The sequence below is a fragment of the Arvicola amphibius genome, chromosome 7 (genome assembly GCF_903992535.2).
Source record: "Arvicola amphibius chromosome 7, mArvAmp1.2, whole genome shotgun sequence".
Classification (NCBI taxonomy): domain Eukaryota; kingdom Metazoa; phylum Chordata; class Mammalia; order Rodentia; family Cricetidae; genus Arvicola; species Arvicola amphibius.
In genome coordinates this window covers 47,214,112-47,242,059 of record NC_052053.1, presented here as the reverse complement: position 1 = coordinate 47,242,059, position 27,948 = coordinate 47,214,112, and the positions used below count along the sequence as shown (strand labels likewise).

Sequence of the window (27,948 nt, the reverse complement as noted above, 5' to 3'; positions counted from 1 at the left end):
TCGGGGGAGTCTAGGCTGGAGGAGGTGGGCGCGATGGTTGGGTGAAGCGTGAACTGTGGAGCTAATGAGATGGCCCAGAAAGAGCGGAACAATGAGAAGAAGCACTATCTTACGGCTCTGCTCCAGCCTACCCACCAGGAAGAGACAGGGGAACAAGAGACAACCCCAATCCCCTGTCTACACAATGACATGCTCCCCTCCCACCCACTGCACGGAGGCTGAGGAGAAACGGCATGGACAGTGCAGGAAGGAAAAATCTACAAAAGTCTGGACTATATATAAACCGCACACCCTTTCAGTCCTGCAAAGGCTAGCAGAGCTGGGGTACAGCTCGAGGCAGAGTGCTTGCAGAGTGTGCATAAGGCCCCGGGGTTCCATCCCTAGCACTGCAGAAACAAAGGTGCGGAGCGGGAGTAAAGAAAAGAAAGCCACAGGTCTGTTACAGAGCTGCAGCTGCCCACAGATAGGCCAGCTCTGGGTCACAGAAACAATAAGGTGACCATTTTCACAAACCACAACTAATAAGAACATTGAGATGTGGACTGGCCTGAAGCCTTGTGCTAGAAACCATTTCCGTTATGGGGCATCACCTGACTCTCATTAGCATTTATACGGGCGCACTGCAAGAGCCGAGGCTCTGGAGAAGCTTTGCAAGGTAATTTTCCACTGAGCCCTCAAGGCTGCCTTGCTCTGCCACTTGCTTGGAGCATGGACGGCAGCTCCCCATGCTTCAGAAGAGAAGAGCGGAGAGAGGTCCTCTCCAGCCCCAGGAAGCGTTCCGCCCTACACATGCATCAATACTGCTACTGGGCCTTTCAGGGTCAGAGCAAAAAGGGCCTTCCAAGCACATCCAGCCCAACCCCTCAGTCAGCCCATGGAAGCCCACCGGCATCAGATGGCACAGGAGCCATGTAACTGCTTACCATCTAGTCACCACAATGGGTTACCTTACTCTGGTGACAACTCTGAACCAGTAGCTGCCCAGAAGGGCACAAAACTCACCTGATCATAATGCCAGTGACTAACTGGGAATAATCCAAATGCTTCTTTCAAAATTGTTCTTTGTGGGCGATGGTGGCTCACGCCTTTAATCCCAGCACTCAGGAGGCAGAGGCAGACAGATCTCTGTGAGTTCGAGGCCAGCCTGGTCTACAAGAGCTAGTTCCAGGACAGGCTCCAAAGCTACATGGAAACCCTATCTTGAAGAGAAAAAAAAGACACAGACAAAATTGTTCTTTGTGTTCAATCTGTTCCTAAAGCAGTAGGCAGGCACACAGCATCCCCTGAAGCAGAGGACCATGGGAGCAATCACAATTCTAAACTCCATGACAAGAGGTCTTCCTGAACCTCCAGGTGAGTCCTCATGGTTTGGGGTCTGCTCGACTGGGTTCTTTCTATCTCCTCTGTGGCCTTCTCATCCCTCTCTGTGGCTTCTTCTAAGGAAGCTCTCCATACCAGTATGCCTCACAATTAACAACCCTTCACCAAACTCCCAATGCCTCACTCCACACCCCAGGTTTTAGAAGGAAAGACTTGACCCTCATACTAACTTACACTCATGATGTAATGTGATGGGTTGCTACTCTTGCTTAGGTACTTTGAAGACCTTCCAGAGACAATATAAACATAATGGTGGGAGATCTGGTAACTATGACAGGGACAGGGAGGCCAGAGCATCCTGGGAGTCTCTCCTCATTGCTGCTTGTGAATTCGGTACCATCAGCCCTACCTTATCACTCAGACCTCCTAATCATCTCTCTGAAGCATGCCCAACTTAGAAAGCTAAGAAGAAAACCAGGAAGGTTAGTCTCACACTGAGGTAAAGGACTGTGAACTAAGGTGCTCAGGCCCTGAGCCACAGCCGCACAACTGTACACCCCAGATGCACGGGCATATGCACACGACCATGTGCTGTGCACGGTCACCATTCATTCAACACTTACTATGTGGGAGTTAGCTAAGGACAGTTTTGGTTTTTATTTTGCCATCTGAAGATGAAAGCTAGGACCTCTTATATGCTAAAACAGCTGGACGATCTACTACTGAGCTACATGCCAGCATCAACAGTCAATGCATTTTAAAGACATTATCTCTACTTCACCAACGCTACGATACAAACCCTAGTTCTAGCCTCATTTCAGTCAGGACACTCCCACTCAGGAAGTTTACCACTTAGCCAAGGCACTGGGTAAGCACAGAGCTGGATCAGAATTCAGGCAGCCTGACTCTAGAACCTGCATCCAGGCCTGCACAGGTCCAAGCCTCATGACATGTGGAGGGCCAGCAGGGTGCTTGGATGTCGGTTTCCTGTTCAGTGGTGTTGCTATGCAGTCTGTGATGTCTCCGACGAAACCCCTCCTACGGGGAGGTGCAGGTCCAAGGCTAACTAGTCAGTCAATACCAGTTGTTCCACTCTGCCAGCAGGTGGGCGTGTGACAGTAGGTGCCATGAGGCCAGGTTTGGGAGAAAGCACCTGTAATATTGGCACCTAACACCTTTCCCAGAACAGTACCAGGTACCATAATAACAAATATTTAGGTAACTGTTATCCCATCATCACCTGTGTGAACTTGTGCCCTTAAACATGTCAGATATGCACAGAAAATAGTCTGGGCCAGGTCTATTGGCAAGGAAGACACTAGAACAGAAATTATTGATAGGTAGTGATAGGAAAATGGCTCAGTCAGTAAAGTGTCAGGCAAGCACAAGGACCTGTTTGTACCAGTGTCCTAGTTATGTAACAATTTCCATAGCTTAGAGTCATCTGAAAGGGGAGTCTCAACTTAGGACTGGCCAAGATCAGACTGGTCTATGGGAAGGTCTGTAGGGAACAGTCTTGAATGTTAACTGATGTAGGAGTGTTGAGAGCACAAAGGTCCTTGCACCCACAGATAGCTATGGGAAACCAGGACCCACAGATAGCTATGGAAACCAGGACCCACAGATAGCTATGGGAAACCAGGACCCACAGATAGCTATGGAAACCAGGACCCACAGATAGCTATGGAAACCAGGAATGTTAATCACATAGGGTTGTCTTCCCCAAAGGAAAAAATGAATACCCATTTTCCACACAGAAGGTTAGAAGTGGATATTGTTAATGACCAAATGACCTTTGCTATCTGTAGCAGCGGACCAGACATAAAGTCTTAGAATGTTTATGCCAGATCCTCCCTCCTTAGACCTTTATTTTTAGCTTTATCAGTCAACAGAACTCATCCTTAGGGGAGCTGTCACAGGTCCTTTATAGCCTGCTGACCTCTGTGCTACAGAGACCACACAGACCCTAGGCCCTTAAACTATAGAACCCATCTTCATAGTCACATGTACTTTGAGTTTCAATGTACTTGTGCCTCCTTGTGCATAAGGGATTATATTATACCAGGAAGCCTTTTTTCCAAAATTGTACCATGTTAGACTCTCTAGAAGTTTGAACTAGTACCAACTAAGCCAGGCTGAGCCAAGTTTCCCTTCTTGCCTCTCATGGTTCATTTCCCTGCTAGCATTGATGCTTGCAGGGACCCCCACATAAGAAGGCCCCATCTACTGTGGGTAGCATAAGCCCTAGCTAGGTGATCCTGAATTATATAAGGAAGCTAGCTGAGTACAAGCTAGGATGGGAATCAGCCAGGAAGCAACATCCTCCATGGTTCCTGCTGTACTTTGTTGGCTATGAGGTGAGTTCCTTGGTCAGAGAAATTGCTGCGTGGAATAGTAAGCAGGTCTGCCTTCAAGTTCCTGCCTCAACTCTCCTCAGAGACAGGTGAGTAGAGAGCTAAGCAAAATAAAGCCTTTCCTGACCTAAGCTGCATCAGCCTCTCAAATGCTGGGATTAAAGGTGTGCACCACTGCATCAAGCCTAAAACCCTTCTTTTAAAAATAAAACATTAGGCCAAGCGGTGGTGGCGCACACCTTTAATCCAAACTCTTGGGAGGCAGAGGTAGGCAGATCTCTGAGTTTGAGGCCAGCCTGGTCTATAGAGTGAGTTCTACAGCCAAGGATACACAGAGAAATCCTGTCTCAAAAAAACAAAAAGCGAACAAACAAATAAATAGAACATTAAATCAGATATGGCAGTAAAACATCTTTAAATCCAGCATTGGGAAGGCAGAGATCTCTGAGTTCAAGGCCAGATTAGTGGTCAAAGTGAGTTCCAGGACAGCCTGGATTATTTCACCAAGAAAACCAAAAATAAACAAACAAACATTAAAGATGTTAGAAAAGTAGGATGAAGAGGGGAAGAGAGAGGGAGGCAGCAACAGCATCTTGCTCTGTTGGTCTTTCCCAACTCAAATAGTTGGAGTCTTTGCTACTCCCAGTATCACCGAGGAAAAGCAAAATCATGGTGGGTTCTTCTATGCGGATGCTGTGAGCCATCCCCTAGCTCTTGTTGGTGAATCTGCAGACTCAACCAACTCTTAGTGGAAAATACTGCTTTTATACTTAATGTCTACAGACTATTCCTTGTCACTACTGTCAGGGCAAGCCATCCACACAGCAACCACATGGTACTGGGTATCATGTCACCCAGTGACCATGTGACGCACAGGGGACAAGGTGGGCATGGTGGCGCATGCTTACATCCCAGCTACTCAGGAGGCTGAGGGAGAAGGATCACTTGGCAGACGCCTCAGCAACACAGCAAGAACCCATCTTCAAAAGCACAGAAAGAAAGAAAAGGCAATGTATATAGTTAAATGCAAATACGGCATCATTTTATGTGAGGGACTTAAGCATCTGTGGACCTTCTAACTTCAGGCACAGGAGCTGCTGGGATCAAACTCCCACTGGGACCACAGAGGGTTTTACACAAAGCAGCCTCTGCCACAAACAAGTGAAAATCATCAATGCCTGAAATTAAAAGGCTGGTGACAGGAAGCTGGAATCCCAGAAAGGGACCTTCAGGACAAGTTCAGTCTCTCATGTCTGAGCATGACAAGTGACAAAGTCTACACTGACTACAGCAGGGGCAGTGCTGATGCCAATTATTTTCTGCCCAAGTGGAGAGAGCTTGTCACCCCTTCTGCTGAACAATTACCTATAGGTGCATCAGAGTCAGAAGCTCAACTCTTTCCTCGAATCAGCATGGGGAAAGTGCTGCTCACAGCGATTTGACACCATTTCCGTAAATTAGATTAATCTTTGAATGTGTTATTCTAACAATTATGCCAACTACCATGTAATTAATATTCCAACTGACTTTACAAAAATTAGGAAAAATCCTCCAAAGAAAATGAGTAGTGATTGACATGCATGAGACCTTTCTATGGCCACCAGCACAGGAAGCCCACCACGTAATGGGTGGTGTCCAAGCCTTTTCCCGTGCCCTTCCATTCTCAGCACAGCACAGAAAGCTGACATGGGCAAGATACCCAACTCCCTTCACACATTACTGCACATACTGCTTTAAATTCCTTGAATAAAATGATGAATGGAGAATGCTTTAGCAATTAAAATCTCTTCTCATTTACAGAAGCAAGAAAAACACATAATTAATGATTGGCCTCTTGCATGTCAACAGCTGAAAATGAGAATACTGGTTTCTTTCCTAAGGCTATTTCTTTAGTTTCTTGGAAAACTATACATAAGGTACCCTCACCCTGGCTTTCTTCATCTCTTTCTGGTTTTATGGCTCTCATAATCCTAAATCTTTCCCTAAGTAAGGTGTGGAAGAAATAAGTAAAAGCCAGATTAGACGTCAAGTCTCCTGCAGCCTAGCCACAGAGCATTCGTACAGTTCAGAGCCAATCCACAAACAGCTTGAGCAGCAAAAAATGCAACAGTTGATTAGTAATGTCTGCCCTGGAAGAAAGTTTGAAGACCCACATACTATGTATTCCCTGCCTTTTGATAAACCATGAAAATGCACGCACACTAAATGGATTTAAAAAAAAAAAAAAGTATGAGCCGGGTGGTGGTGGCGCACGCCTTTAATCCCAGCACTCGGGAGGCAGAGGCAGACGGATCTCTGTGAGTTTGAGGCCAGCCTGGTCTACAAGAGCTAATTCCAGGACAGGCTCCAAAGCCACAGAGAAACCCTGTCTCAAAAAACAACAAAAAAAAAGTATGAATAAAATATCACATGAATTTCTAAGATGTGGCCAAAGGGGAGAAATGTTTTCTAAGTTGAAAACTTAACCATCAAGTTTCTGGGGAAAAGACACAAACAAACAACAATCAAACTCAAACTGTAGTCCAGCTGGGAGCTATGACAAGGCCGGTTCCCGGGGCTTCAATTTGCTTGGCTGTAACACAGGAAAGTTGAATTCTTCTGCTGGTGACACAGGGACTAGTGAGGACACTGAGGCTTTATAAGCCCATCACCACATCACCACACATCAGGGCCATGCTTAAAACCTCCAAAGCTCTCCAATAGCGACTATAGGATTTAGTCTATGACAAGCTTCCATAAGATTTTAACCTGTAGCATCTTGAGGCAAGGATTCCAAACACACATATTTATTTCCTTAATAAAATTTTTCCCCTCCTTAGGACAAAGGCAAGGGCCAGGACTTGTTTTCACAGCCAATCTGATTCCTTAAGTTATGAAATTGTTCAGACATAAGTTGCCATCACTTCAATGAAAGACTAGGCATCTCTGTCACCCAGCCCAAAGGATCGCACCAAAAAGCTCTCATGGCTCAGGCTCTCCGCCCATGTAACACAGCAATAGGACTTCCTCATCCAAACATTGGATTTTCTAGAAGTAGAGTCCAGACACGCATCTGCTGACCGGCTTCCATCCACTCACCAGGCACATCCCCCAGGAAAACCAGAAAGCTTCCACAGGGCAGACTAGAAAGCAAGGGGCTCTGGCCCCAGCAACTGCCACTCTTTCTGCCTGGTGCCTTCTGCTCTGGGTGGGATGTTTAAGTGAGGGTTGTCACCTCCCCACCAGGCTTCACAGGTGAAAGGGTTTGTCCTCAGCATAGTGATGATCTGTTACGAGGTGGAACCTGCTGGGCAGTGGTGGCACACACCTTTAATCCCAGCACTCAGAGGCTGACGGATCTCTGTGAGTTCAAAGTCAGTCTGGTCTACAAGAGCTAGTTCCAGAACAGGCTCCAAACTTACAAAGAGACCCTGCATGGAAAAACCAAGAAGTAAAACCTATTAAGAGGTTCTTATCCTTAGGCCAACTGGGGACAGCAGCCTCTCTGACCTCCTGTCTGGCAATGAATGAGCTCTGTCCCTCCTACATGTTCACCTACTGCTATGATGCTCTCTGTCATGAAATCTTCTTCAGAATCAAGCCAAGGCAGCACCTGACCTGGCATCTCTAACACCAAGGCCTAAATAACCGTCTCTCCTCTATAAAGTTACTCCACCTCAGGTACTTCCTTACAGTAATGAGAACAGCTAGCACACTCTTCTTTTAGGAAATGGCCCTCTCCAACACCAAAGAAAACTACCCCAGTGAGCCAAGCTGAGACTCCCACCCACTGATCCAACTAACCCTCTCCAAGGTACCTACCACACAGGGCCTGGCAGTCACTGGGAGCTCTCTGGGCATAAGGATGCAGAACTCTGCAGCTGTTAGACAATCCTTCCTCCACTAGTTGAGTCTCAGAACAACAAAAGCCAGCAAGACCTAAGCAGCACCTAAGTGGCACAGCCATGCACACCTTAACCTTCAAGAGCTCAGTTTCGAAACAGAGTTAGTTCCCTGACCGTTTATTTTACTGATCATTTTTGATGCGCTGAAGTTTCCTCCGACTCCAGGGTTGGTTTCTACACCTGGCACTACAGAATTTGGGGGAAAGGTCTTAGAAGCCAAATCAATATATTCAGAGTCAAAATTCTTTCAGTCCCCAGAGAGAATCATCTTCCTGAATCTCCAGCTCACTCCAAAGAAAACACTAAAATAAGCCCACCAGAGAAATTCTAAGGAAAAAAAAAATCACACATCAGAAAGACTATGAAGGCTCATCTATCTCCCAGACACAGGAAGCGAACAGGAGAGGAAGGGCGAAGGGTGGACCTGGAGGATCATAACCATTCACAATCAACAGGTCTCCAAACTTGTCCCTCAAGTATGCACCAGTTTCTCGTCAGCAGGAAAACACACCACACACAGCAGATACACAAAAGAAACTCACAGGCCAGCAAACTGCTTAGGGTTTGTAAGCCCAGTGGTTCCTGTTATTCTAGACAAATGTTGAGTTCTCCTCTTCCGGCTTTCTGGAGAGCCACCATGGGCCTGCCCACTCAACCACATGACAACAGTCACACTGTAGCACACGTTCAGATGCGTGTAGGAGACAGTGGAACATCCTCTAACCGACAGCACTCTCCAGACAGTCTTCCACCATGACAGAAAAGACAATGCAAGGCTGCACAAATGTGGGCAGCTAAGCCCTCCCATCGCCAGTCTTCCAACTTCTAACCAAGGTCTCCTGGTAAACTGAGGAAAGCTAGTACAGATGCACCTTCCTCAGGCACACACCACAGCACACCTCCTGTACCAACACAACACACTGTATGCAACACACCACAGCACACCACACTCCATGGACCATCCAGGGTTCCATAATCTGCTCTCCACACCAATCTCCAGGCTAAGTATCTCTGATCTAGGAACCCTTTCCAAATGTAATTACAGGAGCATCATTATCAACTCCAAAGGCTTCAAAGGGATGAAATAGCACTTATAGAAAACCCTAAAATTCCAACTCTATAGCTCATGCAGATTCCAAGATGCCAAAGAGAACTTGCTTTCAAGCTCGGCATTTCTAGGAGAAACACTGGGTTTCGCTCTATTGGCTCCATCTACGGCCCCCTTACCTTGTTGGACCATTTGTAGGCTTGCAGAAGTTGGCTGTAGAGTGGAGTTTTGTCCTGCACAGGATCCAGGCTTAACAAGCCGCTGTTGTGAAGAGGGTGGTTCTCGGATGGCTTGCCTACCAGATTGCTCAGACGTTCCAGTTCACTAAAAGTAGAAAGAGACACTGCATAAACCCGAGTCCACTTCACTCCATCAAAGCCGAGCACACTGCTCAAGGCTGGATGCCACCATGCATCTCTTAAGAGCTTTAGAAAAAGACTAGGGACTAACAAGAGAATGCTTGAGAGCTGTCATTGCAAACATACCAGTGGAAACCAGTCATGGTGGCCCAGCCCTATAATCCCAGCACTGGGGAGGCAGAGGCAGGTGGATCCACGATAATATGAGACCAGCCTGGTCTACACAGCAAGTTCCAGACCAATCAGGGCTACACAGTGAGACAAACAAAACAAAACAAAACAAAATATAGGTATCTCATGCCATTCCAAAGGGAAAACAAATCTAAGGGGACAGAGAAACGAAAAGTTTCCCAAAAGTTAGGATTTAACAACTCAGATCCATCTAGAGAGGGGAGGAGACGGTCTGGGACCTTGCTCTGTGACATAAAACTACCTTTCATTCAGGATTTCCAGACCCACGTGCTGATCACTCCATTTGGCAGAGCAGCAAGTACCTGAATAAATCAAGATTATTTATCATTTCACGTTGGGATAGATTTGTTCACGAAGCTTCACAGATGGCAAAGCTTTAGCAAAACAAAGAAGAGATTAAAATAAACAAAGGGAATGGGAAGACACCACTGAGGGGCTGTGTCAAACAAACGCACTTCAGTCTAGCAGAAGAACTAGGGAGAAGCCTGGGAAAGTGAGCTAACAGGGAAACCACACACTCCAGGAGTGGATTCTGAGGACCTGGCCCAGCTGCCAACAAGCCTCTGTCAACCACTCCCATGATGCACCCAATCTAGACTCTTCAGCCACCATCTCCTTGTCAACATCGCTAATGTTTCTACAGTGAAAAGCCACTAGAAAGCCAGAGGGGAAAAGTGAAATGGAAGTGTGTGTGATGGTGATGGGGGTGGGGTGTCACCCTCAAGCAGGGCAGGAATTACCTGCTGCTGACACTACAATCAAAAATGTGTACATGTAGCCGGGCGGTGGTGGCGCACGTCTTTAATCCCAGCACTCGGGAGGCAGAGGCAGGCGGATCTCTGTGAGTTCGAGACCAGCCTGGTCTACAAGAGCTAGCTCCAGGACAGGCTCTAAAGCTGCAGAGAAACCCTGTCTCGAAAAACAAAAAAAAAAAAAATGTGTACATGTGCAGACTAAGGAGGGATATGGGTTAGGGGGAGGAAAGGTGCCCGTTATTTCATTACCACTTCCTCCTCCGTCCTGCCAGACCAACCTGGGGGATGTGAGGAGTCCTGGGGCTTAGCTGAGTAGTGAAGAACTTGCCCGTCATGTGCAAGAACCAGGGTTAGAACCAGGCACTGTGGAGAAATACGGGATAGGAAAAAGGAATCCCAATCTGTCCAGAGACTCTAAGTGATTAGCTCACCAAATGCTGCTCCTGTTAAGGCCAATTTCAGAAATAGAAGGTCGAAGTCTTTAAATTCTAACCTTCTAAGACAAGAAAAGAATACAAATTCAGGCAAACAAGAAATACCTACTAAGCTGGGCGTGGTTGCACACACCTTTAATCCCAGCACTCAGGAGGCAGATGGGTGGATCTCTTTGAGTTCTAGTCTATGATCCAGTTTGAGGATATGATATCCAAGGATATACAAAGAAATCCTGTCTGGGGTGGGGGTGGGGCTATTATGGACCAGGTATCTGAGAAATGTCCTCTCAGTTAATTTTCTCTGTGTATCCCTGGCTGCCTTGGAACTGTTTCTGTAGACCAGGCTGGCCTCGAACTCACAGAGATCTGCCTGCCTCTGCCTCTTGTGTGCGGGGGTGTTTAAAGGCGTGTGCCACCCCCACCCGGATCAGCTAATTCTTAACACACTAATGAAGTAAAAGAAGGGGTCTTATAAGAACAAAGGTAAATATGTAATCAATCCCCAGGACCACAAATTAAGAAGTGTTAGGGGCTAAGATGCTCCTATGCTTTTTCCACTGCAGTGGGCTGAGTCCTCTGAAACTGTGAACCTAGATAAATACTCCCTCCTTAAAAAGAGGATAGGCACGAGGAATTTGCCTAGTTGATGTGAGATTAGGTCTCCGTTAAGGAGCAGAACAAAAGGAATAAAGGTGAAGTGCTGAGGAGAAATGGAAAGAGGCAAAAAGGTAACGGGGGTAGTGTTCGAGAGTGTGGTGAGGAGGAACCGATGAATTCCGGCGGTGAGGACGGGAATTGGAGCTCGTCGGACCGACCGGTACTCAACTGAGCCAGCAACAGCGTTAACGGGTAGTCTGGCCAGATGTGATGGTGCCCAGGGGCCTACAGGTAAGAAAATTGGTAAGATCGGTGAAGTGGAAGTTCCTGCAAAGAGCACGTTTCCTCGTCAGAATGCGACGGCCACAGAGGAGACCGAGGACCGTAGAAGACAACCAGAACCAAATGGCCAACAGAACGAATACTAGGTAACGGGACGAAGGACAAGGAGTCCCTGAGAGGCTGGTAGGAACCTGGAGACAAGAGAAATAGACAGTGGAAAGAGGACAAAGAAGAGCAGCCCGTGTCTGGAAAGACTGACGTGAGATCCCGGCGGGATAGGTGCCAGGAGGGTCCTCGACCCGGATTCCTTCAGCCAGTACCTACTTGAGGTCCCGGTTGACAGAATGCAAGTTGTCCTGGAAGTGGGCGATGAAGGCCTTCTCGCGGCCCTCCAGCGTCTCCTTGTTGCGCATGCCATCCTTAAGGCAGTCGAACACCCTACTCACGCTGGAGCGTAGCGCCTGGATGGCATTGATAGCCTGTGAAAACGCCTCCAGGTTCACCCCAACGCTCAGTACGTCCGCCATGTTGCAGCCGCCACAGCCGGCTTTCGGAAACCTGCAGCCTGAGCGGCGCGCGGCACTTTCTGATGACGTTGTCCTGGGAGGCTTCTGGGACGTGTAGTTTGAGACGTGGCTGGCTCTCCTGCGAGTGCCAGTGCACACCTTGGAGAATAACGCTGATCTGACAAAATGAGAGGGTGGGACAGGAAGTGTGAACTCCCTATGGAGCGTCATTTTGTCCTCGCCTTTTGCTGGATGGTGAATGACAAAGGAGTAAAGAAGCCGGGCGGTGGTGGCGCATGCCTTTAATACCAGCACAGGAGGCAGAGGATCTCTGTGAGTTCGAGGCCAGCCTGGTCTACAAAAGCTAGTTCCAGGACAGGATCCAAAGCTACAGAGAAATCCTCCCTCGAAAATAATCAAACAAACAAAAACAAAGAAATGAGAAGTTCACTGCATATCCCCTAACTTGGGAAGTCACGCAGGGAAAAATTTCTCAAAACAATGAAATATCGCCAGAGTACATGAATAAAATGAGTCCATATTCATAAATGAAGGGGAAGAACTCTCTTACCTACAGTAAAATGCCAACACATAAATAAAGACGGAATGATATTAGGAAACTTCCACTTGATAGTCATTGAAATAACTGAATAAGATATGAATCAATTGATGTTAAAAACAGTAAAATATTCTATACAAGTCTCAAAGTGTTTTTCCCTAAGAAACTTAACAGGAAGGAGAAAGTAACTGGGCTACATGAAACCCTATGTCCAAAAAGTAAAGTAATAATGGTAATAAAGCCGGGCAGTGGTAGCACACCTTTAATCCCAGCACTTGGTAGGCAGAGGCAGGAGGATCTCTGTAAATTCGAGGCCAGCCTGGTCTACAAGAGCTAGTTCCAGGACAGGCTCCAAAACTACAGAAACTCTGTCTCAAAATAATAATAATAATAATAATAACAGCATAAACCCCAAAAAAATTGAAAGCAGGGTCTAAATGAGACATTTGTACTTCCATGTTTATAGCAACCTCATTCACAATAGTCAGGTGTGGAAGGAGCACAAACATATAGGCAGATAAGCAAAATGTGATTATGAATGATAGAAAGTATAAATACTGTAAAACCAAAACAGGAAACATGTCCCTGATAGGTTAAGGAGTTTGCAGTTAAAACAATTAAGAATAAGTTCCTAGCTGAGCAGTGGTAGTACACACCTTTAATCCCAGCACTTGGGAGGCAGAGGCAGGCAGATCTCTGTGAGTTGCAAGGCCAGCCTGGTCTACACAGAGAAATCCTGTCTCAAAAAAAAAAAAAAAGGAAAGAAGGAAAGAAAAGAGAGAGGAAATAAAGAGTAAAAGAATGAAAAGAAAGAGGAAGATAGAAAAAGAAGAAGGAAGGAAGGAAAGGAAGGGAAGGAAGAGGAAGGAAGGAAAGAAAGGAAAGAAAGAAGAAAAAAGAAAGAAAGAAAGAAAGAAAGAAAGAAAGAAAAGAAAGATATAAAGAATTTCCTGTTTGTTCCATGTTAAGTCCTTGCAAGTTAAGGTTTCTATTTGTAATGAAGAATAAGTTCCTGTTTCTTAGAACTGATATCAACACATTTTTCAACCTACACTAAATTTATGACCCCATCCACATGATGAGTACTTTTACCTTTGTTCTCTCTCCTACAAAAAAAAAAAAGACCTCAAAAAGCCAACAGGGGCTGCTCCCTCAAATTTTGACTTAGGGTGAGATCACAAGTTGGCCAGTTCCAGGAGCACCCCCAAAATACAGCTTGCTCTAGTTGGACAAACGTGGGCTTAGTCTTTCTCCTTATGAGTCTCAAGTTTAACATTTTTTCTGAAGGAAGGAGAGAAATTCTGACACACAACAATCAGATATCTGAGCAATGTCTGTAGACACATTCATGCTGTTGGTGAGTCACCTGTAATCCTAGCCCTTGAGAGGCCACAGAAGGCTAGGACTTCAAGGTCACCATAGGCTGCAGCCTGAGCACTGTCCCCAAGAGAGACGTGCTTTGGGGCTGGAGAGATGGTTCCATGGGTAAGAGCACTTGGCACTCTTGAAGAGGATGTATGTTTGATTCCCAGCACTCGCATGGCAGTTCACGATACACTGTAACTCAAGTCCCAAGGGAACCAATGTCTTCTTCTGGCCTTCAAGGTCACAGCACACATGAACATACATGCAAGCAAAATACCTGTACACAGAAAATATCACATTTTTCCAGTGATAATTTTATAGATGAAACCGAAACAATAAGCTACATGAATCAAAAGTGTCACAAGAAGATAAATATCATAAGATTCTGTTTTCATGAAGTATTGGCATAATCAAAAATCACATAGAGAAAAAAATGAAATTGCTCAGAAGGCAGAGGCAGGTGGATCTCTGTGAATTTGAGGCCAGCCTGGTCTACGGAATGAGTTCCAGGACTGGCTCCAAAGCTACAGAGAAACTCTGTCTCAAAAAAAAATTAAAAAAACAACAAAAAGAAAAATAAAAAAGAAAGAAAAGTAGAATTGCGGCTTTCCATGGCTGGTTTCCAGTGACGTCCACATGCCTAAAGAAAAGACACAGCCACGTAGCATAGACACTGTAGGAAGAAGAGAAAATTCGGGATGTAAACAAAATATTATCCAAATATGGCACAGAAGTTTAAGACATCTTCCTCATTTTTCTGCCCTATCTACTGTGGACAGATTCTGTCCGAGAGGAGTAAGCACACACAGTTTGAAATAAAGATGAATAGGAAGGACTTCATAACGCTGACCTAGGGGGAGGAGTCCTTCTGAGATTTCCAGGAGCAACAACAGAACCAGTAACAGCTGTGGATGTAACTTAGAGGTAGAGCACTTGTCCAGTATACGTGAGGCTCTGGATTCTGTCTCCAGTCCCAGGAACCGAATAATAGTTACAGGAATGTGGCATGGAGGAAGGCTTTGGCCTGCTATCTCAGGAACACTGAAGAAAATGGACTTGGAGACGTCTCTGTGGGCGGAGGATGGGAACGCGTATATAGCTGTGTAAATGGTTATACAGCACTGCAAACGGACTGAATGTCACAGAACCAGACTTGTAAAATAAGAAAATATCTCAGGGACTGAAGAGATGACTCAGTGTTAAGGGCAATTGTTGCTATTGCAAAGGACCTGGGTTTGGTTCCTAGCACCCATTCAGTGACTCACTGCCACCTGTAACCTCAGTTCCTGGAGTTCTGATCTCCTTGGGGACCCAACACACTACCGTGATGCGCACATACACATGCAGGCAAAATACACACTAAATTTTTTTGGAAATAAATAAATAAAAACTTAAAGCTTTAAAGAAAATATCTCAGAATATTTTTTTAAACTTAGTAATATAAAAGGTGGTTCATCAGGTAAAGACAGCCTGAATTCAATCTCCAGGCCACACATGGTAGAAAAGGAGAACCAATTCCAACAGGTTGTCCTCCGACCTTCACACACACTTACAAACACACAACAATAATAATGTACTGATAATATTAACATATTTTTAAAATGGGGGAGAAAGTTGACTAGACTTCACAGACGGCAGCTAACCCAGGGGGTTGAGATCAGCATCACCACAGACAGAACACATTTCAAACTTCCTGATACCATGTACTCCAAAGAGATAATGCGACTTCCATTCTGCTCCTGCCCGCCAGAACACAAACCCTGAATGTAGTGTGTAGAAGGAGCTGCGGGCCACTTCCTGCTGCCCGGCTCCTTGCCACAGGCTAGCTTTACCCAAAATAATTGCACGAAAACTGTATTCATTTAAACACTACCTGGCCCATTATCTCTAGCCTTTTACTGGCTAACTTTCACATCTTGATTAACCCATTTCTAATAATCTGTGTAGCACCACGAGGTGGTAGCTTACCGTGAAAGATTCTAGCCTACATCCATCTTGGGTTGGAGAAGCATGGAGACTGACCCACTTCCCTTCTTCCCAGCATTTCCCCTTTTTCTGTTTAAACAAAAAAGAAAGGCTTTCACTTTAACATAGTAAAATTACATATAGCAAAACAGTTATCAAGCAAGAATTACAGTTACAGTTACAGTTATAATATTTATATCTACTTTATCTTTTATCATAACTAAGGAAAACTATAACTATCTGTTTATTCTTCAACTCCATCAAAAACTCCAAAAGGATATAATATTACCTAAGTAAACAAGAGGTAAGCAACTTCCAAAACTCTAGAAATGACAGAGACAACTCGCTGCCTGGACAGTCACCCAAAGTTCCTCTGTACTGTTGGGGCATCCATCTTTGGCCTACAGGCCCATAGTATCCAGCAGACATTTCCATGAAGCAGGAAATTTCAAAATATAACCTGCGTGCCAGGGTCATCTTAGTCAGCAGTTGAGTGAAGTAATTTTTTGAGGGTGTTCACAGCAACCTTTCAGGAGGGTGTGGTCTATATACCATATTGAGATAGAAGCAATCCACAGGATCTCATCCTCTGTGAAAACAAAAGAAAAACTTTTCCAAAGCATCATAACCTTAGATCCAAATTTTGAAGTCAAGGTATTTTCAAAATATCTATCTTGGATTAGTTCAGCAGCATTTATAAACAAGTATCTTTTAGCAGCTGTTTCTCCTTCCTCAGCATTCGAACAATTCAAAGAGAGCATAATAGTATACAGCATCAAGATTCTCTGTATTTTCCATCTTTGTGTGGCTTTATTTTAACCTCTATTTCGTTTATTTTTACTTTTATTTTTTTGAGACAGGTTCTCTGTATATCTTTGTCCTGGAATAACCCTGTAGGCCAGGCTGTCCTTGAACTCACAGAGATCTGTCTGTCTCTGCCTCCCAGGCATTGGGATTAAAGGTGTGTCCTGATACACCTTGAAGTCACAGGGGTCAATGTACCTCTGCCCCTTGAAGTCTCTGAGGTCAATCTACCTCTGCCTCCCAGGTGTTGGGATTAAAGGTGTGTACCACCACACCCAACTACTCTCTTTTTTCTTTTTCTTTTTTTTTACTTTAAGAACTTTAACTTTTAGCCTGCATATATTTTTAACACACTGTAAATCATTTAGAGGTTTTCTTTGTTTTTGAATCTCTCTTTACTGTATCTCTCTCTCTTTTTCTGACCACATGAACCTTTAAATTACTGAGCAATATGGGTAGGATTAAAGCCATGGCTTTGACGGCTTTAATTATTCTGTTGATCCAGCCCATTCCTTAGCTTTCCAGCCTCATGGCAGAGGTACCAGCTGTAGCCATTTTTATTGCCACAACTCTATGGTGTTTCAAGGTCCTTGCCAGCAAGCAAGCTGCAGCATTCTGCTCACAGACCACACTCAGTCAGACTGCCTGCCTGAAAGAGTCAGAGTTTGCCCTGGCAGGACGGCCCAGAAAGCCAGCATTTTAAAATGGCACAGTTTTTTTTTTTTTTTCCTGCTACGGCTGAAAACCGAAAAGCATGCATTCAGCTTTTCATCAACACTGTTTAAGTGTTTCATGGCAGGACCTCTTTAAAGAGCTGCAGGGCTTTGCAGCTAAAGCTGAGTTAGGAAGCCTCTCTTATATGAGATTGCTTGCTTGTCTCTAGTAAGCAGAACAGATCTTAGAAATTGCGGCTACCAAGAAAACATGCTTTACTCTATTCTTTCCCAAGGTTTCTCAGACTTTCTGTGGATTCAGTTATCCACATCTGGGTGCCATTTGTAGTGATCAGGCAAGCAGGCCTGCTTTTCAGAAAAAGGGGAAATGATGTAGGTGGGTCTTCTGTTTTGTGTTGATTTCATTGGTTAATAAAGAAACTGGCTTGGCCCTTTGATAGGTCAGAACATAGGTAGGCAGAGAAGACAGAACAGAATTCTGGGGGGAAGAAGGCAGTAAGTCAGTCGTCATGATTCTCCGACTGGAGACAGAAGCCATGGAGCCAGCCACCAGGTCAGACATGCTGAATCTTTCCCAGTAAGCCACCACTTCGTGGTGCTACACAGATTATTGGAAATGGGTTAAGCAAGATGTGAGAGTTAGCCAGTAAGAGGCTGAAACTAATGGGCCAGGCAGTGTTTAATGAATACAATTTGTGTGTTGTTATTTTGGGTAAAGCTAGCCGGTAGCTGGGAGCCGGGTGGCGGGAAGGGGCCCGCAGCTCCTTCTACAGTAGTGAAGAATCAAATTGAAAATCAACCTGAAATTGAAAGACTTGCAGCAGAATAATTGGCCTGTCAGAATTTTTAAAAGAATAATCATATTGTGCTAATAAGAACTAAAGGTGGAGAAGCTGTTCCAGGTCATGAATTGCTCTCAGGACTTCACGACCAAATGCTTTTCTTCTGCACATTTGATCGGCACAGCTGAAGGAATCTGAGAAAGGTCTGCAACTTAGCTATGAGCGTTTTGTCCATGATAAGTTGATGACATTGTTCATCTTATCGTGGTTACAGAGGAAGATCCCCTTGTTTGGGGGAATGCATCTACACAGAAGCGCTAAAAGACCACCACTGTGTCTACATGGAAAAGGAAATGTTTATTTGTAGGGAGCAAGATAAGCAAATGTGGCAAAATGTCAGCCATTGTGCCCCAGGAAGATCCTTTCTAATTTTTTTTCTTTGCAACTGTAAGTTTGAAACGATGTCACTATCTGTGTGTTTTCAATGACTTCATGACTTGAAAGCAGAAGTAAAAGCACAGTCCAGATGGAACGAATACCCTTCTACTCTGCCCAGCTCTCTGACAGAACATGTTGTGTGCCTCTCCTTCAACCCTCTTGCCTAGTAATCCCTGGCTTCTCCGTAATCCCACTGCAGCTCCTCAACTTTAACCCACAGGTTCTAAAGTTTTAAAGATAAATTCTGGGGACTGGAGAGATGGCTGCTCCTACAGAGGACCAAGGTTTGGTTCCCAGCAGCCACATGACAGCTCACAGCCACCCATAACTCCAATTTCAAAAGGATCCAACACCCTTTTCCATTCTCTATGGGCAACAGGCACACACAGGATATGCACACATAAAACACTTATACACTGAAGGGGAAGCCTAGCCCAAAACCTTGTTTTGTAAGGCGTGTCCCCCTTGGTTTAAAGGCGTGTCCCCCTTAGTCTAAAGGCGTGTCCCTCTTAGGCGTGTCCCTCTTAGGCGTGTCCCCCTTAGGCTAATATTGACTTATAAAATCTTGCGGGCCTGCGGCCTGCCTTCTCTTTGTTTTCCTGCCCTCCTCGCTGGAACCTTGGATTTGTAAGTTCCCTTTCTTTTCCTTTATTAAAACTGACTTATATATATTAAAGCTTGTCTGGTGAATCATAACTGCCGATCAACCACGCACCTTCATTTGGCGCCCAACGTGGGGCATTTGGGAGCCTTCAGCTCCAGTTCCCACACTGCGTGGCAGGGATTCGGCCTTGGGCTCTTGATTGCTTCAGAGCAGTTTCCCAGACTAGCCTGTCCGAGCCCCGCTTGTACGGAGCAAAGGACGTGTGTGTGTGTGCGCGGGTGACTCAGTCCGAGCTCGCTAACCCCTCAGGCAGCACCAGTCCCGGCTGAGTTTGGCCTGGGCCCTGACCTGCCGGAGACTAGCGGTTACTGCCGGAGTCCCAACATTTGAGCTCCGCCGGTACTGCAGACTCGGTTTGGCCGAACGGTTATTGCCCTAGCGACCTACTGGCAGGGAACGGTCATTAATTTCTTTTGATTAAAAAAAAAAAAAATGTCTGACCATATCACCGTTGAAAGCTTCTGCAGTCTATTTAATTGTACTATGGTAGAAATATTACAGGATACATATGATATTCCCATAACTTGGATGTTTATAGGGCTTGCAATTTTTCTCGTATTTGGTTTCTCCCTTACATGGTTTGAAAATAGAAAAATGATAAAGTCCTTACAGAATGAAACCAGGATTCTTAGGACAGAGGTTGAATGCTTAAGAAAGGGCACAACTGTTTTGAGTAACAACTTTAAGTCGGTCGAGGTATTTGCAAAAACAATTCAGACTGACACCAAGAAAGAGTTTGAAGGTCTCAAGGAAGGGAATAGGGCTTTGTCTGATATGACTCGGTCAAATGAGCAAAATTTAGAAAAACTACAGTCTGATATTAAGGAGAGACTCATTGCTGCGGAGGAGAGAACAGCTGATTTGGATCGTAAACTTCAGTCCCTGTCTGAAACATTATCAGAGAGAATTAAAACTGCTGAATGTGAAAATCGGACTTTGACTAAAGGATATGACAGATTGGCTGACAGATTGTCAATACAAGAAGGCACAATTCATGCCATGAAAATTCTATCCAAGGATGAGATACTAACTCTACTGGACAAACTTCATGTTTTGGAATCCTCCATGAAGGCCTTGGAGCATAATTCTGGACAGGAGATCCAGGCCTTACAGAAGGGAATAGTAAGCAGATTAGAAAAGATTGAGGAAATTATAGAACAGGAGCAAACGGTACAAAGGCGAAATTTAACTCCGTCAATGAGTAAAACTCTCCGGGATAATTTCCATAAAGTTCTACCTGCCTTTCCAATAGTAACGTCAGAAAAGGTGACTGGTTCCAAAAACCCTAAAGTCATCAAGGAATATACATGGGAACCCGTCCGTATGAATGATCTCAAAGAAATTAAACAAGCCATTATGAACTTTGGGCTACATTCGTCCTTTGTTAGAGAGATGCTCAAAACTTGGTCTATAAGCAATAAGGCAACGCCCCATGATTGGGTACAATTAGTATCAGCTGTTCTAGAGAGTGGGTCACAATTAAATTGGAAATGCATGTTCAGACAAGAGGCTAAACTTTTAGAACAGCAGGAAAGAGCAAAGGGAATTGAGATCTCCCTAGATCAAATTCTAGGTGAAGGACTTTTCTCCGATCCTCTGGAACAAGCGAATTATGATGAACACACCTTATCCATATGTACTACAGCAGCTTTAAAGGCTTGGGACAGGGTTCAAGACCCAGGACAGAGACTGGAATCATATATCAGAGTTAAACAGGGTCAGAGAGAACCCTTTAGTGATTTTTTACAAAGGCTAACTAAAGCTGTACAGATAGGGATATCTGACCCAGAAGCAAGACGTATAATAATTGAATCTTTGGCTTATGAGAATGCCAATGTGGAGTGTAAAAGGATCCTGGGGCCTTTAAAGATGAGATCAGCGCCCTTGGACGAATGGGTCTTACATACAATGAATGTTGAATCATTTGACTATGGCACTGAAGCATGGGTCGAAGAAGCAATTTCTAATGCAAAAAGGAGACATCAAGTTACCAAATGTTTTAACTGTGGCAAGATGGGACATATTAAAAGGAATTGCAGACAACGGATTTTCAGAAATAATAATAATAATAATAACAACAATAATAATAATAACAATAATAATAATAATAATAATAATGCCTCTTCTAGAAATAACAGACATAGGAGGACTCAGCCTTCAGGTATATGTAGGAGATATGGAAAAGGCAGACACTGGACAAATGAGTGCAGGTCAACAAGAGATAGACAAGGCAACCTGTTGCCACTGGGAAACTCAATGGGGGGCCTCTCGCAGGCCCCCATGGCGAATGTGGTCCAGTCATTTCCGGTTACTGCCGAGAACATGCCTCGTCAAGAAAATTAGAAAGCCCCATGCCTGCTGTTAAAAGCAAAAATGGCCTGAAAGATGAGTTACGTGTATTTTGGCAGACTTTTATAAATGAACAAAGACCAAAGTTAAGAGTATGTGTAAATGGCGTTTTTATTACTGGCCTACTGGACACAGGTGCGGATGTAAGTATCATTACTCCAGAATCTTGGCATCCGTATTGGCCTCTTCAGGATGTAAATGTTCAGTTCCTGGGAATTGGAACCCTATCTCAAGTAAAGCAGAGCACGAGATGGGTTGAATGCATAGGGCCAGAAGGACAAATAGGAAAATTAAGGCCATATGTAGCCAATATTGCAGTGAACTTATGGGGCCGTGACCTGTTGCAGCAATGGAATACCCAAATTAACATTCCTGCTGCTTCTAGAGCCTATATCACCGAGGGAAATATTAAAAGATATTACAGAAGGCGGAAACCGGCTGTTCGGGCTGTACAAGAACACAAACCAATGGATGGCCCTTCAGAGATACGAACAGCACTGCCTCTAAAATGGTTGACTGAGAAACCAATATGGACAAAGCAATGGCCTTTAGCTGAGGAAAAGTCGCAGGCTTTAGAACAGCTGGTACAAGAGCAATTAGATGCTCGACATATAGAAGAATCTACCAGCCCTTGGAATTCTCCTGTATTTGTTGTTAAGAAAAAATCTGGTAAGTGGAGAATGGTGACAGATCTCAGGGCTATCAATAAGGTTATTCAACCTATGGGCTCTCTGCAATCTGGAATTCCTCTGCCATCTTTATTACCAAAAGGATGGCCTCTCATAGTAATTGATTTAAAGGATTGTTTCTTCACTATACCTTTACAAGAAAAAGACAGAGAAAAGTTTGCCTTCACAGTGCCTACTTATAATAACTCTCAACCTACAAGGAGATACCAGTGGACCGTCCTCCCACAGGGCATGTTGAACTCTCCCACCCTGTGCCAATATTTTGTAAATCAACCATTGCAAATAATACGCAAGCAATTTCCCAAGTCTATAATCTATCATTACATGGATGATATTCTGTTATCTGATTCAAACATGGCTACTTTAGAAAGACTGTTTGAAGAAGTAAAAATACTTTTACCTAAATGGGGATTGCAGATTGCTCCTGAAAAAATTCAGAGAGGAGATTCTGTTAATTATCTAGGTTATAAAATAGGTTTACAAAAAATTAAGACACAAAAAGCACAAATTAGGAGAGATCGGTTACGGACTCTCAATGACTTTCAAAGGTTGTTAGGAGACATTTCCAGCTTACGACCAGCTGTTGGCATAACACCTGATATGATAATTCATTTAAATAAAACCTTGGATGGTGAAAAAGACTTAAACAGTCCCAGAGAATTAACAGCTGAAGCAGAAAAGGAGCTGAGAATGATTGAAGAGAAATTACAAGAGACACATGTGGACAGGGTGAATCCAGAGCTCAGTTGTATTCTCGTCATATTGCCTTCCAAAATTTCTCCTACAGGAATTTTAATGCAGAGAGATGATATTATCTTAGAATGGATCTTTTTACCACATAAACCAAGTAAGAAAATAAAAACTTATGTGGAAAAAGTCTCTGAATTAATTATAAAAGGCAAATTGAGACTTCGTCAACTAGCAGGCATAGACCCAGCAGAAATTATAGTTCCTTTCACTGCTGATGAACTAAAAAAATTGTGGGAAGATAACGAACCATGGCAAAGAGCTTGTGCTAATTTTTTGGGAGAAATCAATAACAACTATCCGAAAAGCAAGAGGCTTAACTTTATAAAGAGAACTTCTTGGATTCTCCCCCGAATCATCCGTGATGCTCCAATAACTGGAGCACGTACATTTTATACTGATGCTAATAAATCAGGGAAAGCAGGTTACAAATCAGAAGATTTGAGTAAGGTGGAACAAAGCCCTTATGATTCTGTCCAGAAGGCAGAATTATATGCCATTCTTATGGTGGTAAGGGATTTTAAAGAACCGCTTAATATAGTTACTGATTCACAATATGCAGAAAGAGTAATCTTACATATTGAAACTGCTGAATTTATACCTGATGATACAGAACTAACCTCATTGTTTATCCAGGTACAAGACATGATCAGGAACAGGCTTTGCCCTATGTATATAACACACATCCGATCTCATACGGGTCTGCCAGGTCCTCTAGCAAAAGGTAATGCAGAAATTGATCAATTGTTGATTGGTAATGTGCTGCAGGCCTCTGAATTTCATAAAAAACATCATGTCAATAGCAAAGGCTTGAAGAAAGAATTTTCTATTACATGGCAACAAGCTAAGGAAATTGTAAAGAAATGCCCTACTTGCTCTTTTTATAACCAAACACCACTGCCTGCAGGGGCTAATCCAAAGGGCACTCAAAGGAATGAAATCTGGCAGATGGATGTGTTTCACTTTGCAGAATTTGGCAAATTAAAATATGTACACCACACCATTGACACTTATTCAGGTTTTCAATGGGCAACTGCTTTAAGCTCAGAAAAAGCTGATTCAGTAATCACTCATTTATTAGAAGTTATGGCCATCATGGGTATACCTACACAAATAAAGACAGATAATGGTCCAGCTTATGTCTCTAGGAAAATGAAACAGTTTTTTGCTTATTACAATATTAAGCATGTTACAGGTATACCATACAATCCTACAGGTCAAGCAGTCATAGAAAGATCAAATAGAACTATAAAGGATATGTTAAACAAACAGAAAGGGGTGGAAAATACCCCTAGAAATAGGTTACATAGTGCTTTATTAACCTTGAATTTTCTCAACGCTAATGAGAAGGGGACAACGGCTGCAGAAAGACATTGGATAATGGAAAAGTCTGCTGAATTAAATCAACCAGTTTATTTCAAGGATGTGCTGACCTCGCAGTGGAAGCCAGGAGATGTGCTGCGTTGGGGAAGGGGTTTTGCTCTTGTCTCCACAGGAGAGGAAAAATTGTGGATACCGTCAAAATTAATAAAGGTTCGGTTTGAAGAGAAGAAGCCCCTTGGAGAAGAAAAATAATTCATTCACAAGGATGATGATCATATTGATGGTAAGAAAAGCATATAGGTTGGGGGCAGGGTTCTTTTCTTATCTCCACAGGAAACCACTCATCTTCAAAGAACTTAAGGGACCCTGGATATTTAAATACTGATGCATGGACACTAGTTACAACCTAATATGGATCAACACAGAACCCGAATATGTTTAGTAAGTATAAAACATTTTTTTACATATATACTGTGCCTTTATTTATATGTATATAGAGCTGGTTTTGGAGTTGGACTATGGCTCAGTCCTTCTTCAATTCCAAGCCTGTTTATAAGAGATATCTCAGAGTTTCTGTCTCAGGTCAGGAGCCATGAAATGGGACAGAATAATAATAGTAATAATAATAATAATAATAATGATGATGATGATGATGATGATACTTGATAAACTTTCTTTGCCTTTCCTCATATCTGTCTGTCTTTATTATACCTTCCATCGAATATATATGTCTGTATATGTCTTTGTAGATAATGTTTACCTTTCCTGTAACAAACAACAAATTTTCCTTCAGTAATCTTTGAAGTTTCCAGGATGAAGATGGGGCCCCACAACATCAATTTCACCTGGCTACTATGACGTCATGTTTTTTAATAGCGCTAAAATTAGACTTTTTTTTGGTTTTTTTTTTTTTTTTTTTGGTACCAACTACACAAGACAGTTTCAAATGGTGTACAATTTTGACAACACTCTGGCCGGACCTCCTCAAAACACTCAGAGGCTAGTTACAATTTCCTCGACAAAATGTTATTCTGGGAATTTTACCATCATTTGCTTTCATGGAACCCCCTGAGAAGAACGTCGCCCCCATGTCAGCTAGAAGCAATCTTAGAGGACGACGCCCCCTCTCCCAACAGAGTTTGCCCTCTGGTTTAGGGACATCATTTGGTAGATGGTATAGGGTTGAGGGGATGGGGGAGGTATTATATGGATTCAGGGGTGTTTAAAAAAAAAAGGGGGGGGAATTACCTGGTTTGATGGGATGATTGGTATTTGTGAATTATTGTTATTAGAAAATTGCATTGGTGTTGATTCTTGTATATTGAACATTGTATGCGAGTATGCTTCTACCTCTATTGTATGAGAGTATGCTTCTACCTCTGTTTAAAACAATTGTTATATTGAGATATTTATCATATTGCAATGTACATTTCTACCTTTGATATTATTTGTATAATGACATTGTTTACGTTTGGGGATATTGTCCTCATTTATTGCACAGTTGTTTTTCAGGTTTTTTAGATACATAGAAATTATATTTAGTATAGATAGTATAATCTTCGACCTCTTTGAAGAGCTGTAGAACATGGCCTTTAATCTAACCTAGAGTTTGATACTTATGAGACACAATCACTCCTGGCAACACCACTCTACTCCCGAGAGAATGTTGAGCACCAAAGACACTCCACTGGGAGCTTGTCTTCTTCTTGGCAGAAGTGGCCTTTAGGCAAAGAAAAAGCCCATACCTCGACCACTGACAGAGTTTCAGAGTATCCGTAAATGGATAAAAACAGGATTGTCTTATCTTGCCAAGACAGGGTTGGACAGTTCTACAAAAAGTTCCTTGCCTTTGAAAAATGTTATGTCAGTTGTGTTAGGCCTTAGCCAAAGTTGGTTGCCTCAACATTGCAAAACGAAACTTTGGGTGACTGCCCAGGTAGTTAGTTGTCTCTGTCATTTGTTGCACATTTTGGAAGTTTCTTGTTTGTACTTCCTGGTTGCTTAAGTAATATTACTTCCCTTCTCAGATCTTTGATGGGGTTGAAGATTAGATAATTGTAGTTACCCTCTACATTATTTAGACTCCTTGAAATAGAATGCTTAGTAAAACTTTTGTTATATGTTTCTTCTTAATATTGTTTGTAATTTTATATTTATTATTTGTTCCTATTGAATATAGTTGTATTTGGTTTGGTTCTGTCTTATTTAGACAAAAGGGGGAGATGAAGGGGAAGCCTAGCCCAAAACCTTGTTTTGTAAGGCGTGTCCCCCTTGGTTTAAAGGCGTGTCCCCCTTAGTCTAAAGGCGTGTCCCTCTTAGGCGTGTCCCTCTTAGGCGTGTCCCCCTTAGGCTAATATTGACTTATAAAATCTTGCGGGCCTGCGGCCTGCCTTCTCTTTGTTTTCCTGCCCTCCTCGCTGGAACCTTGGATTTGTAAGTTCCCTTTCTTTTCCTTTATTAAAACTGACTTATATATATTAAAGCTTGTCTGGTGAATCATAACTGCCGATCAACCACGCACCTTCAATACACATAAAGTAAAAATAAACAACTTTCTAAAAGATACGTTCTGCACGAAAATCTGGTTCCCAGTGTTGCTTTGCTTGAGACAAACGACTCTTAAACACTGTTTTAATGAATTCACAAAGCCACATGAAGGAAAAGCATTCTGTTGACTTGGGTTTCTACAATGGTCATTTCCTGGCGTCAACCTCACCTTCATGGTGCTGCTAAGTACAGCTTTTCTGCAGGCTGGAGGGGGTTTGTGAGGACATCAGCTGGGAAAATGGCTCAGTGGATAATAGCCCTTGCTGTGCACCCATGAGGACCCGGACCTGAATCTTCAGTGCCCACGTAAAAAGTCAGGCACAGACACATGCAAGCCTCTAACCTCAGGACTGTGGGGCTGGAGGTAGGAAAATGACTTGGACTTACTGGCCGCCAGCCTATCAGCAACTCATAGGTGTACACCCCCACACATATATGCTTACATACACCACACACAGGCATATGCCACATACACATACATAAAAACGATTTCATGTCAAGCTGTAGAATTTCCCTCAGGTATGCTTCCTTCCTAGCCTTGAAGAGTTTGTTGTTTTTGTTTTCTTTGGTTTACTTGAGGCATGGACATACTATGACCCTGGGTGACCTTGAACTGATGAGGCAGACCAGGCTGTCCTTGAACTCACAGTTCAAGGAGCTTCTGCCTCCTAAGTGCTGGGATTGATTCGTAATCTTAAGACAGGTAATAAAACAAGTTTTCATAAAATATCCACGAGTTTTAATAACTACCTATACTGGTAAATATTTTCAGCTCTGGGAGACTGAAGCAAGGGGATCTCCTTAAGTTTGAGTCCAGCCTGGAGGAGAATGTAAAATCTTGTCTCAAAAAATAAAAAGTTTTGAAGTTTTGAAATAACCCTTGGTATATAATAAACACACTGAAAACCATAGTCATTAGGAGGAGGTGCCTGTGACTCACTGCGGGGGGGATTCTTTTTTTTTTTTTCTTTTTTCTTTTCTTTCTTTTTTTGGTTTTTCGAGACAGGGTTTCTCTGCAGCTTTTTTAGAGCCTGTCCTGGAACTAGCTCTTGTAGACCAGGCTGGCCTTGAACTCACAGAGATCCGCCTGCCTCTGCCTCCCGAGTGCTGGGATTAAAGGCGTGCGCCACCACCACCCAGCTGCGGGGGGGGGGGGGATTCTTATGAAGAACCACAAAAGGGTTAGCAGTGGGTCTGTCTGTTCTCACGAATCCTAACGACATGACCCTGTTGCTACTACATTGTCAATTAACTGTGTCACGTGGTTCTCTACTGGGAGAGACTTCATCAACTTTGGGATAGAGGGTTTTT

The 27,948-nt window shown here is 43.5% G+C and overlaps 1 protein-coding gene across 2 annotated transcripts in view; it reads right to left on the bottom strand.

Annotated features, from left to right (window-relative positions):
• The window catches only part of Med27 (mediator complex subunit 27), a 181,422-nt gene extending 169,659 nt beyond the window's left edge, over positions 1–11,763 (bottom strand). The window contains exons 1-2 of one of the 2 annotated variants that reach the window (XM_038337205.1): positions 11,546–11,763; positions 8,786–8,930 (exon numbers count right to left, since the gene is read on the bottom strand). In XM_038337205.1, coding sequence (XP_038193133.1) covers positions 8,786–8,930; positions 11,546–11,643 — 243 coding nt within the window. In that variant the 5' untranslated portion in view covers positions 11,644–11,763. The remainder of the gene's footprint in view (positions 1–8,785; positions 8,931–11,545) is intronic. The other variant, XM_038337204.1, reaches the window with a different exon arrangement.
• Positions 11,764–27,948: the final 16,185 nt, after the last annotated feature.